The sequence below is a fragment of the Arachis stenosperma genome, chromosome 7 (assembly GCF_014773155.1).
Source record: "Arachis stenosperma cultivar V10309 chromosome 7, arast.V10309.gnm1.PFL2, whole genome shotgun sequence".
Taxonomy (NCBI): domain Eukaryota; kingdom Viridiplantae; phylum Streptophyta; class Magnoliopsida; order Fabales; family Fabaceae; genus Arachis; species Arachis stenosperma.
In genome coordinates this window covers 28,173,054-28,186,734 of record NC_080383.1, presented here as the reverse complement: position 1 = coordinate 28,186,734, position 13,681 = coordinate 28,173,054, and the positions used below count along the sequence as shown (strand labels likewise).

Genomic DNA, 13,681 nt, shown 5'->3' with positions numbered 1-13,681 from the left:
TCAGCACCGCCACATCCACCTCCCTTCACCACAACCTCCGGCGACAACCCACACCGCCGCGCCCCTTTCTTTTCTTCTTCCCCTCTTCTCACCTCCGCTGAGCCCAGAAACCACAGCGCCATTTTCAGTGTATCCAATGATCATCAAGTGCCAAGAACTCATGTTTCTCTCTGGCATTCGATCAAACACCTTGCGTGCAATATTCATGTTACCACATTTCCCATACATTTCAATCAACCTATTGTTTAATTCAACCTCCCCTCGAAACCTCGATCTTCTCAAGAACTCATGAACCCTTTTCCCATACTCAAGCGACCTCGTACCCTCGCACAAATTCAACATGGCGAGAAAAACACTATAATCAGCAACAGAACCTTGACCCACGAGTTCCAAAGCTTCAGCAAGCTTACCCTCTTCGCATAACTCAATCAAATTAACGTTCAGGGTGGTTGCATCAAACAGCACGTTTTGGCGGTTTTGGTCGACCCTATTATGAGTATTATGAAGTTTGGGTTTTGGTTCTTTGGGAAGGTTCTCCTTCCGTGAAGTTTGGGTCTTTTGAGCGAAACGACCAGTGGGGGTGGCGTTTTTATGGCGGGGTTGGACCTTGTTGCTGTTGGTGGTAGGGTTCTTGGAATCGGGAACGGCGTAGGAGCATAGAGAAGTGGAAGGGAGAGAGCAATTGGAGGGCTTCGGAGGAGAGAAGTGTGGGAATTTGGAATGGGATGAGATGACGGTGTTTAATTTGCGGGGAACGGGTCCCAGTGACGCCATTGATGAGTGGAGTTTGAGCTCCATGGAGTTCTGATTTTGAAGGCTGTGTGGAACAATTGCAGAAGAATAATTTTTCATCCCTGCGTTTTTTCCTGAGTTCTATTTCTTTCATTGTATTGCTTTTAGTTCATTTTGCTTAATTTGGTTAGTTAGAAATGCATGTTAGTGGATTTAGGTGTGTTTTGATTCATGCTGGTGTTTGAAAATTTTGCTGTTTTGGTGGAGAGGAGGAGCTGGCGCTGTGGTTTCTGGGCTCAGCGGAGGTGAGAAGAGGGGAAGAAGAAGAGAAAGGGGCGCGGCGGTGTGGGTTGTCGCCGGAGGTTGTGGTGAAGGGAAGTGGCTGTGGCGGTGCTGAGGTGATGGTGATGGAGGTTATGGAGGTTATGGTAATGGTGATGGTGAAGATGAAGATGATGATGGTGAATGGCTGGCTCAGATTGGGGGGAGGGTTTGGGAGTACCACGTAGGTTCGGAAAGACACGAACCAAGCTCAGACCCAAGGCAGGGCACTTTTATCACACGGACAGCATCTCTCATGGGTACAAGGTTAGTTTCGAGCTATCATGGGTACAAATATCAGCGTTTTCATCTCTCATGGATACAAATGGTCATTTATTCCTTTTTTAAAGTATAAATGACTCCTAAATAATATTTATTATAATTAAATGTTAGATACAGTTAAATATTAGAATCTAGTACATAAAAATAATTTCATAAACAACATATGTTTTCTTATGAATAACATGTTCATACAACAACATTCATATTAATTAGTAATATCGAAGTAAAAAAAATTAATGGGAATTTAAGAAATTAATTCTTTATTTTCAACTATATCCTATAAGTCACTAAAAAAAATATATTCTATACTAACTAACGTTCTTATAGTTAATTTAAATCCAACTATCCTAATTAATTAAAACAAAAAAATCTAATTTTATATGTTAATATCTTAACACCTACTCTAAGTATCTATATTTAATTATCCTTACAGGTTGAATAAAATTATATAAATCAATATAATATGACTTCTCATTATTTTCGTATATCTTCTAATTAATTAACTCAAAGTACTCTCTTAATATGTAAATTAATTATATAAACTAATTAATAAAATCTAAATGTATAAATTAATTAATTTCTCAAATTAAAAGAGACAAAAATTAACCTCAAAATTTAATATTCTAATTACTTATCACCTCACATTTAGTTGATTGATGTTGTCGTATAAATATTAGGTGAATGCTATAGTACTTATTACTTTATACATAAGTTACTAAAAAAATTAAATATATAATATTTAATAAATTTTACATGATTTATGTTTTACTTTAAATATTTTATTTTTTATTTTAAAAGAGAAGTTAAACAATTTAAACACTATAACAAAAACACCATAAAAACTCACCTAAATATTATCGGAGAGCTATCTATACTTTAAGTACTAGATCTAAAAGTGTTTAAAAGCTATCGAATTTAAAAAAAATTCTCAAACCACTAATATCTCGACTGTTCGAATATTGTGATCTCGTTTAATATTTTGGGTACTGCGTATCCGATTTCATCTATGTGTCACCAAATGCACTCGAAATATCTTGGCTATTCAATTACTAGGATATATGTTTAATTTGGGTTACAACAACTGATATATAATATATTGTCTATATCAATAAATATATTGTACTTTATATATTTCGATAAATAATATCTTTAATTTATTTAAATAAAAAAATTTAATTATTTTTTATTTTTTAATTAATAATAATATTTAAATAATTTATTCTAAACTAAATATAATATTAAAATATAATTTAATTTTATGTATTTTATACTAAACACAATATAAAAATCTAATTTAATTTTATTTTTTAATCTAAGTCACTTTTTTAAATATAATCATAGAATTTTTAGATCATGTTTTTTTTTTTTTAGAAGTTGTCTTTTTAGTCCTGTAAGTATTTTTTTAATTGTAAAGGAATAGAGTCCGATTTCTGTAGAAAATTAATGTTATTGACAATTTTACTTATACTTATTTTTATTTATCTCGATAAATTTTTTAATTTTTTTAAAATTAAGAGTGAAATTTGAATTTATAATCTTTAAATGAATATAAAAAAAATAGAAATAATGTTATTTGAGTTATCGTTCGTTGGATAAATATTTTAATTGTTGAATTATTTATTACAAAAAGTTAAACATTTTAAAAATTTTTTAATTTCAATTATTCACTAATTTCTTATTAAGAATGTAAATAATAGTTTTTGAGGCTAAAATTCTTAGATTTCTCGTTTGTGAATCATAATAAGTTGGTACTTCTGTAATAGCATGTTTACGTTGGGACTTGGGACAGAAATACATGATGCGCATTCCGTGATCTTCCATCTTCCACAAATCTTCTTCAATGGAGTCTTCCAGCTCCCCCAAGGTTGAACCTGATGCCGACGACGATGTTTCAGAGGAAGTGGTATTCTCTTTCTCCTTCCCCACTGAATCGAAATACTTATTTCTTAATTAATCGGTGGGTTCCTTATTGCGTGCCATGATGGTATTAGGGGTAGTGCTAATTTTACTTCCTCCTTCTTCAAATGTCAATGCAGTTTGAGCATTTTGATGATTTCACTATAGCTTCTTCATGGGAAAGGTTTGTTTATTTTTCGAGCCCTCTTCGTTCAAATTTGCATGAAATCTCAATTACAAGAACACTTTATAGCATTACTGTAAGAGAAATGGTTTTTTGTGTTGAAATGATGTTACTCTACTGTCATGATAACGTTATTCTTTTATGTTACTTAATAAATTTATTTTGCAGGTTCATTTCTAAAATTGAGGCAATTTGTCGTCTCTGGATGGCTGATGGTCCTAATAATTTATTGGTATGCTTGTTTAATTTCAAGTTTCAGGACTTGAATTTAAGAATTAACTTTCTTTTTAAATAAATTTTATGTTTGATTTGGATTATCTCGTGGTAAATACAGTTTGTTTAGTTGCGGCTAGTATGAATATTGAAATCTTTCATAGTCAGTTCTAAGATATTATCAATTTAATATACCAAGTGATTCTTTACATTTCTATTAATGAAACTTTGCTGTTTTCTTTGATTCTAGGAAAAAGGTGCAATTCCCTTGGAGAATTCCAAAAACTCATACAAGATCAAATCTGAACTGCAGTATGACGTGAAAAGTTATTGCATGGAGTACTATTTTGAAACCAAAACTGGTGCTAATTTTGACTATCTTTTTTGTAATGTTTGGTTGGTTTTGAGAACTTGTTTTTGTTTATTTGTTTTGCCTTCTGGGTGATGCAGGCAAATCTTTTGACTGGAATTCTACTTTTCATGATCTGCAGTTATGTTTTGGTGTAAAGGAATTTTTGGTATGGTTTAACACTGTGTCTAGTTTTTCATTGAAAGATTAATGTTTTCACTGAGGAACTGCTTGCTTGTCTTGCATATCACTAGCTCATTGCTCCTCAAAGTGCAAGTGGTGTAGTTCTTGATGCACCAGAGGCTAGCAAGCTGTTGAGTGCTGTTGCAATTGCTCTGTCAAATAGTTCAAGGTAATATATATTCCTTGTTTTGTAACGTTTGGTGAATTGTGGGATTCACGTTAACTTGTGGGCACTGGTAGCACTGACACATTGATATATCGTTTTATGTCAAATTGAAAATGGTGACCGAGTAATACTACTTGTTAACTTTAAAGCTTGGGTCCATGCCTCTTTATTCTCAGTGGAGAGTTTAATCTATTGTTGAATGAAGTATGCTATGCTTTATCTGATTTGAATTAAAAGATGTAAAAATAACGGGTTTATTGAAGTCTTGATAACTAAAGCAAAGTTGTAGTTTATTATAACATTAGTTATGTAGTTTATGGCCAGCATTTGTTCCAGTTCATGATCCTTCACGGAAAGCATATATTGGCATTCAGAACACTGGTACTGCATTTACTAGAAGATTTGAAGCAGATCGAATTGGTAGTCAAGTTCCACCGAGTCTCATGCATTTGGAGGGGCTGTATCAGTTGTTTGTATCTAAGTTTGTGAGTTCCTGCTCCAAGTTGTTTAATTTAAAATTTGTTTCTTCTTGAATTTTATGATGATGCATTAAATCCAATTTTAATTTGATATCCCCTTTGTGAGTTCACTGTGTTTTTCTTCTATAATTTTCTCTCTTTAAACTAATAGATGTATTTATTTCGCCGAAAGATTAATGTTTTTACATTTGTATTTTTCATGAAAGAATTGTTAGTCTTAACTGAACTTTTGAAAGAAAGTATTCATGTCATATATTCTTTTTGTTTTCCCTTCTATTTTCCACCATAGTTTTTCCCAACAGAATGGATTCTTTGAACAAAATCACTTTCTACCTGTGATATATGCTTACAGTCAAAAGTTCTATGCAGAACTATCTTCTACTAAGCTCAGTGCTGTCATTTAAACTTTCTCCCCTAGTAATTACTTTCTTTTTGATATTAAAGGCCTACTGCACAGACGATCTCGATAAACATCTTATCAAAGTCCAATTTGCAATGAAGCTGACTTACAGAACGCTTCCCTACGATGATGACAATATCAAAGATATTGATGTTCAAAATACAAAATCTGGCAAAAATCTCGCTGGTGAGTCCTCGAATGAGAGACTGTGGGATGATGATTGTTCTTGGAGTGAGTGGTATTCTTCTGAAGATCCTGTTAAAGGTAAATCCTATGAATAAAAATGTTGTACATAGACATAGTTCAAGGTTATCAAATTGATGCTTTGTTAAATAGAACAAGTTTTAGGACTCAACCATTCTTTTATATATTTGTCACACAGTATATGGAAGCCCAAATCTGGTGTGCTATAATTTGGAAATAATTGGTGATAGCAAGTAAGGGCTGATTTACGTACCTGATAAAAGAATTTTAGATCCAAAAAGTGGTTTAATCTCTCTTCAGCAGAATATTCTTCTTGACTTTATTCTTTTCCATTGAATTGTAATTGTTACAAGAAAGGGACAAGCAAACACACATGCATCAATTTAAATTTTGAAGTCTTTATTTAACTAAATAACTCAGATTTACTTTGTTTTTCTACATGTGTAGTTAGTTAGGAGACAAAAATGGTGTGGAGATTTTCATGGATACGTTTGATGTGTAAATTTACACATGGAGCTCCACCTTGAATTTTCCACCCCAAGCAAACGCATCCCTAGGGAGAACCTTTCCCCAATATCTTTTGCATTTATTTATCTATTTAGAGTAAATTGTTTCGTGATTCCACATTTTGGTTTTTAATTCTTAAAAGCTCTCTAAGCTTCATTTTTTCCATTAATCTCTCAAATGTGAATTGTTTTCCATTTAATTTATGCATATAACATGCAGGTTTTGAACTGATAGCAATATGGTCAGAGAAAACAGTTGAAAGTTCTATGAAAATGGAAGAAGTGGAAAATGCTTCACCTCATGAAGCTGAGAAGTGGTTCATCTCTCCAAGTTTTGCTCCATATCTGTAAACATCTTTATTGGAATATGAACAATAATTGATGATAGTGAATAGGTTGCTTATGAACATTGCTGCCATGAAAATTAAATATACAAAACAATAATCAGATATGGCATGTGGTTCTGATCATTGACCAATCTTGAACTTAAGAAAATCACACATACGATTGACCAGAATTTTTTTCCCTCGCCATATCAAACTAAATGTTCACAAAACTTATAATGGATGGCTAGGTTCTAGTTCCATGTCATTCATTATGGTTTTTCGTTGTATATAAGGTTTATGCAAGTCACCATACTTCTACTTAGTTATCCTGTTTTGAGAATATTTCCTATGTTCCTAGCACAACTGCAAGATTTTTTATCTTCAATTTTTTTTTTGGAAAAAAAAAAATCCACGATTTTATGGTAGTTACAATACATGGATATCATTTGCTATTCATTTTTCATGCCATTGCTACAGATATTCATGATTGAATGCTTATTAGTTTCTTTTGTTTCATAAATAGGTATTGGTAGTTAATTTTCTATTGTTATATTCTGTTGAAACTTATAGACTTGAATATTCCAATGGGAATCAATTTGGATTTGCATCTGCATTGCATCTTCTGGTTGATGCATTCGAGATGTCCTTTGAGGCCCAATTTCTAGAAGATTTTGTTTCAGGTTTGAATTTGTTTTGGTGTATTTATTGGTATATTTGACATATTAATATTAATGTATGCTTGAATTAAGTAGTTATTGATGCTATTAATCATCGGTATATGGTTCAACATTTTCTCCTCTTGCTTGTGGTAGCTGAAAGCCCAGGTCCTGATAATTTGAAATCCTCAATGGTTATACCTCCACCAACAGTTAGAGATCGTGTGCTCAAAGAACTGTTTGACGAAGGTACATAGCCCTGCTCCTCTATGTTTTCTTTTTGTCCTTTTTTCTTTCCTTCTCCTCCTTCCAATGGAATCATTACTCCAGTACTCTAAGCTCATGGTGAGTCATTTCTTTGTTTTTCTGTAACTGTTACTCATGTATTGTTTTCAGGTGTACAGCTTATTGATTCTGCTTATGATGAACATAAGACCCCTCAAGCTATAAAAGGCGCACCTCTTGAAACTCTTTTTGCACAATTTTGTTTGCATTCTCTTTGGGTTGGCAATTGCCATATACGTGGTATGTGCCACATAGGGTTTATTTGTCGCGTAATCCTTAGAGAAGAAAGAATTATTGGTCGCTAATGCGGAATTGATTTTCTTAGGTATCTTGCAGTTGTATGTAGTGTACTTTAATTTGTATGACCCACTTTTGGTTTTTATTTCAGCTATTGCTGCCCTTTGGATAGAGTTTGTTCAAGAGGTGAGGTGGTGTTGGGAAGAGTCTCAACTATTACCCAGGATGCCAGTAAATGGTTCAATTGATCTTTCAACTTGTTTGATTAACCAGAAACTTCATATGGTATTTTTTCATTTTTTGGGTGAATTTTATTTCACTTTTAAAGGATATTTGGTAAAATATACTCCCAGAATTGAAACTTTTTGTTTAATGCTAATTCTTGTTTTGCAGAACATAGCTTTCTGTTTCCTTCAAGTTGTTCAGTTTAATTGTAGTGCTTTTTTTTCCCCATAGACGATTATATATTTACTTGTAAGAAAGAAATTATTTATTTACTCCTTGTGTGGTCTATTTGTTTGAGTTATCGGTTTTGTTATAATAATTAATTCCAGTGAAGCTTGACATAATTTTGATATTACTCATCCCTAGTTTTTTCCTTGGTGAAGTTTTAATATCAAAGTAGAAATGCTTTATTGGTCTTTTAAGATCACGTTGATTGATATGTCTAAGATGGCTAATGACTTCCCCACTTTTTTATTTAGCTTGCAGTATGCATTAAGAAGAAGCGTGAATGGAATGAAGATCATCGGGAATGTATGGGAAGTGAAGATCAAATAGACTATATGACTGAGGTCACAAAGTTTTCATTTCCTCATGTTTATAGTTTTTAGAGTAGCAATCATGCAAACTCTCAAGTTATGTTGTAAACTAATTTTAGATAGCTAAGTTGAGTGCTCAGACTAGAGTGAACCTAGACCAGCATAAACTAAAGAAACCTTGGTAAATTTATACAAGGTTATTATTTTAGTGAAAATATGTTCTCTCCAGCATCAAAACAATGTATTTTACAAAAAGCATTGTTAATTAGAACTTTCGAAAGTTTAAGATCTTGACATCTTGCTTAAGTAACTTTGATTATTAGTCTTGTGATGTTTGATTCGCTATTTTTTCTAGGATTCTAATTGTAGTCCATGTTATAACTACTTTTCATTATTGGTTCCTACAAGCTTATGGTTTGAGTATACTTAAGCTCGATGGGTTTGGGTAGACTTGGAAGTTTGACAACCTTGCATTGTATTAACTTTCTTCAAAAACAAAAGATTTCTTTTCATTGTGAATGCAACTTGATATTTGATGAATTGCAGGAGGAAAGTGCAGTTGGGGATGACACATCTAGTATGCAGACACAGAATGAGGATTTTTCTGGGAAGTTTACAGGTGAACCCAGAAGGTGTGCTTGAATGGTTATTTTCACCAAATCTAGTTGCTAGCACATTTCTACCTTCATTCTGGAGATTTTCTTCGGTCATAATATCTTCCGTGCATATTTTTAGCTCTAGCAGATTTAAGATTTCCATGTGATATTGGTATATTTATTTAGCATGTTACCTTGAGTTTTACACTTCTGATATAGATTCATTTCTTCAAATGTTTTTGTAGGAGAATATGTGCACTACTTCTATTTGTTTCTTTTTCATGTAGCCTTTCCATGTGGAATGTTTACGTTTGATCATGTATTAGTACCTCAAGTTACAAATTAATTTTACGTACATAATATCCTTGCAAGTATTTATTTACTAGCATATCTGCTGTGTAACATGTTTGGTTCATGATGCCTGCAGCTTTCCAACCTCTCGTGATCTACATTATTCTGATACAGCATCCACAGTTGGTCAATATCCTGTAAAGGAAGACCTCTTAAATGGTGAAAAATCTTCAGATCAAACCAGGAGAGGTTCAGCTGGTGTCATTGATTCTATGATGCTTCTCAAGTCATATCAAAGAATGCATGCCCCATACACTCAGGTTTCTCCTATATCCACGCACTATATGCCGCCTAATATTACTTCGCTAGTTTTTGAAGAATATCATGCTTTGGAGGTTGTCTATTATGCTACAGGAAGCACCACTTATGACAGAAGACATGTATGAGGAGCGTCTTCAAGCTCTAGAAGCTTCTAATGGTTCATTTGTAAGTTTAAACTCATGCAGTACCTATAGTAATGGTTGACTACAAAAGCTTTGAACACACAGGCTTATCAGAGGCTTAATATTTGAGACAGTAGCTGGATACAAGATACATTCAAAATGTCAAATTGACCAATGTTATAGTGGAATAGTTTCACAAATATAGTTGCTAAGTTTTCAACTTGAGTTAATCCATTTACACTGAAAGCTAATCTGTTAATAATCTATTATTTACCATTGCCTGTTATTCTTTTTATTATTTATTTATTTACATGTTGCAGAATTATTTTGCTCAACTGGAAAGAGATATATTAACTTCAGGTAATAGAATAAGGATTAGACTTATGTGTAAATTAGGACCGATTAGTGGCTCGAACCTAGATATAACTGACATGTGATGACTTTTACTATCTTTTAAGCCACTTGCTTCTTGGAGTGAAATCACTAGGGCATAGTTCCATCATAATGTCTTTCCTTAGTTATTTATCATGTCACGAGTTTCCTTTCCTTGAGGAAATATTGTGAACGCTGTAAGTGGACTATGAGATATCAAGCTAATTTAAATGTGCATACAGAATCAATGAGTTATTATAGTTTGACATTAGAATTGTTGTACTTTAACCATTAAATTTCTTAATGGAATGGGATTTTTGTCAATCTCATTTTTAATCACTCGTATTATGCTGACATGCACTACCAAAGTTTAGAAAAATTCAATGTTTGCAAGTACTTAATCAAATAATTTATGGCTGATTATATTATCGGAAGTATATCGTATGTTAAATTTTATATGACAAATTGATGAGCTGCAAAATGATTTTGGGATAATAAAATGCTTATAGTCATCTTCGCAATGAAACTGAAGAACACAAAAGTGGTATTTTTGTGTTGAAAGATTTCTGTGAATTTCAATGTAAATAAAATATTTTTAACAACTATTATTATATTCTCTCTTTCTCTCTTCCTATTTGGTTAGAAATTGACTGGATCTCAGAATACATGTCTCCAGGGAGATTTTTTAGTAATGCATTCCACAATTCTACAGTGTAGTACATGTGACTTACAAATAATTTGCTTTGCTGATTTTAATAGACATGGCAGCATTTAAAGCAGCAAATCCTGATGCCATTTTTGAAGATTTTATTCGGTGGCATTCACCTGCCGATTGGTTAGAGGACCCTGAGTTTGAGAAATCAAAAGATAATTGGCCTCCAAGAGGACATCTTTCAAAGAGAATGTCCGAAAGTGACAACTTATGGAGAGAACTTTGGGACAGGGCACATGCTCTTGCTGCTTCAGAGCAGAAACCGCTTTTCGATCCAAATAGAGAAGGAGAAAAAGTAAGATCCTTTTCTTGTCTGCTTTTCCTCTTGAGAAACAAGTAGTAATACTAATTAGACTAGTATAGTTGTTATTACTTGTTTTTTCATAGTCACATGAACTATTTTTCCAAAAGCTTAAGCTGTTGAGTACAGGCACACTGATGGTTTTATATCTAATACCCATATTGATGGACAGTTCAACCTTTGAAAATCTGTAACCATTTTTCATTTTACTCCATCATTGATTTAAAGGATTGGATCTTAATAATACTAATCTGCTTCCAACAGGGAGATTAAGAGAATTGTGTTAGCTTGGACTAAATGCATTTGCATGAAGTAAAATTAGATTTGCTTAAGAAATTATGATGTCTGGAATACTATGACCAATTTGGTTGTATGCATCATGTTGCTCATGCGAACAACGTTCTTGAATGTCCTATCAAGGTTGAAGACTGATGGTATAGTAGATTTTTCCTTTTACAATTTTTTCTACTTTATTTTATAAATGGTTTTAGTAGATTGTAAATGACATTAATATTTTGCTACTACATAATGGTATGAAAAAGGGAAAAAGATTTTTTAACAAGTATTTAGGTTACTTTTAGATGAGCTTTTCCAGTTTATAATTCTCTCTCTCTCTCTCTCTCTCTCTCTCTCTCTCTATATATATATATATATATATATATATTTTAAAATAACAAAACAAAGTTTGTAGTTCTTAGTTTGTCCTTAAACTTTTAGGTTATTCATTATCTGGAAACTTTAAGACCACATCAATTGCTTGCGCAAATGGTATGTACTGCCTTCCTAGCAGCGGCCGACACATTGAATAAGACCAGTTATGGAGAATTGAAACAGATGGAGACTAAGATGCAACAACTTTACCTCACCATGGCACCTGCTTTGAAGCCATTAGAAGGTCTGTTCATTTGTTTTATTCTGCTGAAAATAATAATCTATACAATATATAAAAGTATGCCCATTTGTAACCTTTTTTTGTTGTCTCCTAACTCTATTTAATTTACCTTTTTCAAGTTCAGGTATAGTTTTTATGAGATATAAATGTATAAACATGTTAAAAGAAAAAAATTACTGCCACTAAGATGCTACCACTAGCCTACTACAACCGATGTTTATGTATTACCTTAATTGCACACTTGGCCTGTATATTTATGTACATTGCATTCTGCATCATTAAAATGTGACTTCCAATTCTTATGTTAAATTTAAGTAATATTAATATATGCTTTTTATGAAAAAGTAGTTTTACTCTTTAATGTTATATTATTTTTAATTACATTACTCATTAAAATTAAAAATGCGACTGGATTGGCACTGCAGTACTTGTCAAGTCGCTAGCAGCAGCAGTATATTATTCAACTTAGTTCATTTGTTTTTTCCACAGCAAATCGCTTATCTGCAGATAGCGAGACCATTGAAGACCTAAAACGGCTGTGTGTTGTTTTCGGACATGTTGAGAATTTACTAACTGTTGCAGCTTCTCTTCATCGCAAACTTGTACAAGCACCACGCCTTGCTGTCGAAATCTTTATCGATTTCTACAATTTCTACATTCCAAGAATGGGTACAGGCTTGGAAGAAGACTACTCCAACAAAAAGGTGAAATTAAGCTATGCCCCGTAATCTTTCTCTTCCTCAGCATGGACTAACAACTAGTCATCTATCCCTTTTGTTTAGGAATTCGACAAGAAACAGATAGTTTGGAACAATGAGAGAGAAGTTGTGTCAAGTATGTTTGTTCCACCCACGGCAAATCAATCTTGGAGAAAGGTGTTCAGCATGGGCAATCTTCTCAATGGTCATGAACCAATGGTGAGGGAGATTATTTTTTCACTTCATGATGGAGTGAGTAATAATCACTATGCAGCTCCTAATGCTAGTGTTTCTGAACAAGAAATTGATACATATAGAATGTATATTTGTGGAACGTCTAATGATCTTCGTGTATCACTCTCTGTTGTCTCATGCGATTAATTTTATTGGAAAATTTTTGTAGTGAGTCCCAAACCGGGGTAAAAGACGAGGATTACATTAGATAGTTGATAGTCAATATAAAAATTTTATTTAATCTTTTATGATATATTAATGAAATTCAGAATTTGATGTCTATAACCCTCTTAGTGGAATAAAAAATCCTCCACCCTTCGAAGCGAAATCAAGCAAAAGGGTTATAGGAATTATCAATATCAAAATGTGAAAAAACCTTCTATAATGAGAAAATTAGGAAAGTGAGAGTTTAATCATAATTGATTTGTAACTTATATGTGATTTTTATTATTTTGAAGAGTAAATTGTCAAATTAGTCTCTGAAAAATTATTCGATTTTTAAATTGGTTTTCGAAAGTTTTTTTAATCAAATTCATTCTTTAAATATTTTAAATTAATCTTGGTTTCTCCATTATATTTTTTAGTTGATGATGTCAAAATTTACTAATGTAACACGCTAAGTACATCACAAAACATACCTGGAATCTTAATTGACTATTAACATAATGAGTTTATGAAGTTAAATCAAATCAAAATCTAATTGAGGAAAGAATTTGAAATATTGGAATCTCTCAATTTGGAGTTGATTTGATTTAATTTTATAAACTAATTATGCTAATACTCAATTAGGACTACTAGGTATATGTTGTGATATAACTTAATGTACCACATCAACAAATTCTGACACTGTTAGTAATGGAAGTGACAAAAGGACTAATATAACTAATTTAAAATCTTTAAAGAATGAATTTGATTAAAAAATCTTTCGAGGACCAATTTGGAGGATGAGTGATTTTTCAGGG

At 32.6% G+C, this 13,681-nt stretch overlaps 2 protein-coding genes across 3 annotated transcripts; one reads left to right on the top strand and one right to left on the bottom strand.

The window, feature by feature from the left end:
• On the bottom strand, positions 1-774 carry LOC130939622 (pentatricopeptide repeat-containing protein At2g44880-like). Its single transcript, XM_057867711.1, has one exon. It carries the CDS (start codon positions 772-774, stop codon positions 1-3), a length of 774 nt encoding a protein of 257 aa, XP_057723694.1.
• Positions 775-3,068: 2,294 nt separating this feature from the next.
• On the top strand, positions 3,069-12,937 carry LOC130940402 (uncharacterized). 2 transcript variants are annotated; one of them, XM_057868528.1, is made up of 22 exons: positions 3,069-3,238; positions 3,372-3,415; positions 3,584-3,647; positions 3,879-3,990; positions 4,079-4,146; positions 4,232-4,329; positions 4,640-4,811; positions 5,250-5,469; positions 6,136-6,262; positions 6,812-6,921; positions 7,054-7,146; positions 7,294-7,422; positions 7,571-7,704; positions 8,124-8,213; positions 8,727-8,812; positions 9,204-9,387; positions 9,482-9,553; positions 9,831-9,870; positions 10,642-10,889; positions 11,613-11,790; positions 12,277-12,491; positions 12,570-12,937. In XM_057868528.1, the coding sequence occupies exons 1-22, from the start codon at positions 3,176-3,178 to the stop codon at positions 12,864-12,866; spliced, it is 2,844 nt and encodes a 947-aa protein (XP_057724511.1). In that variant the 5' UTR covers positions 3,069-3,175; the 3' UTR covers positions 12,867-12,937. The 2 variants fall into 2 exon arrangements, with proteins under 2 accessions (XP_057724511.1, XP_057724512.1); XM_057868529.1 differs by having other exon boundaries at positions 3,075-3,238; positions 7,571-7,605.
• Positions 12,938-13,681: the final 744 nt, after the last annotated feature.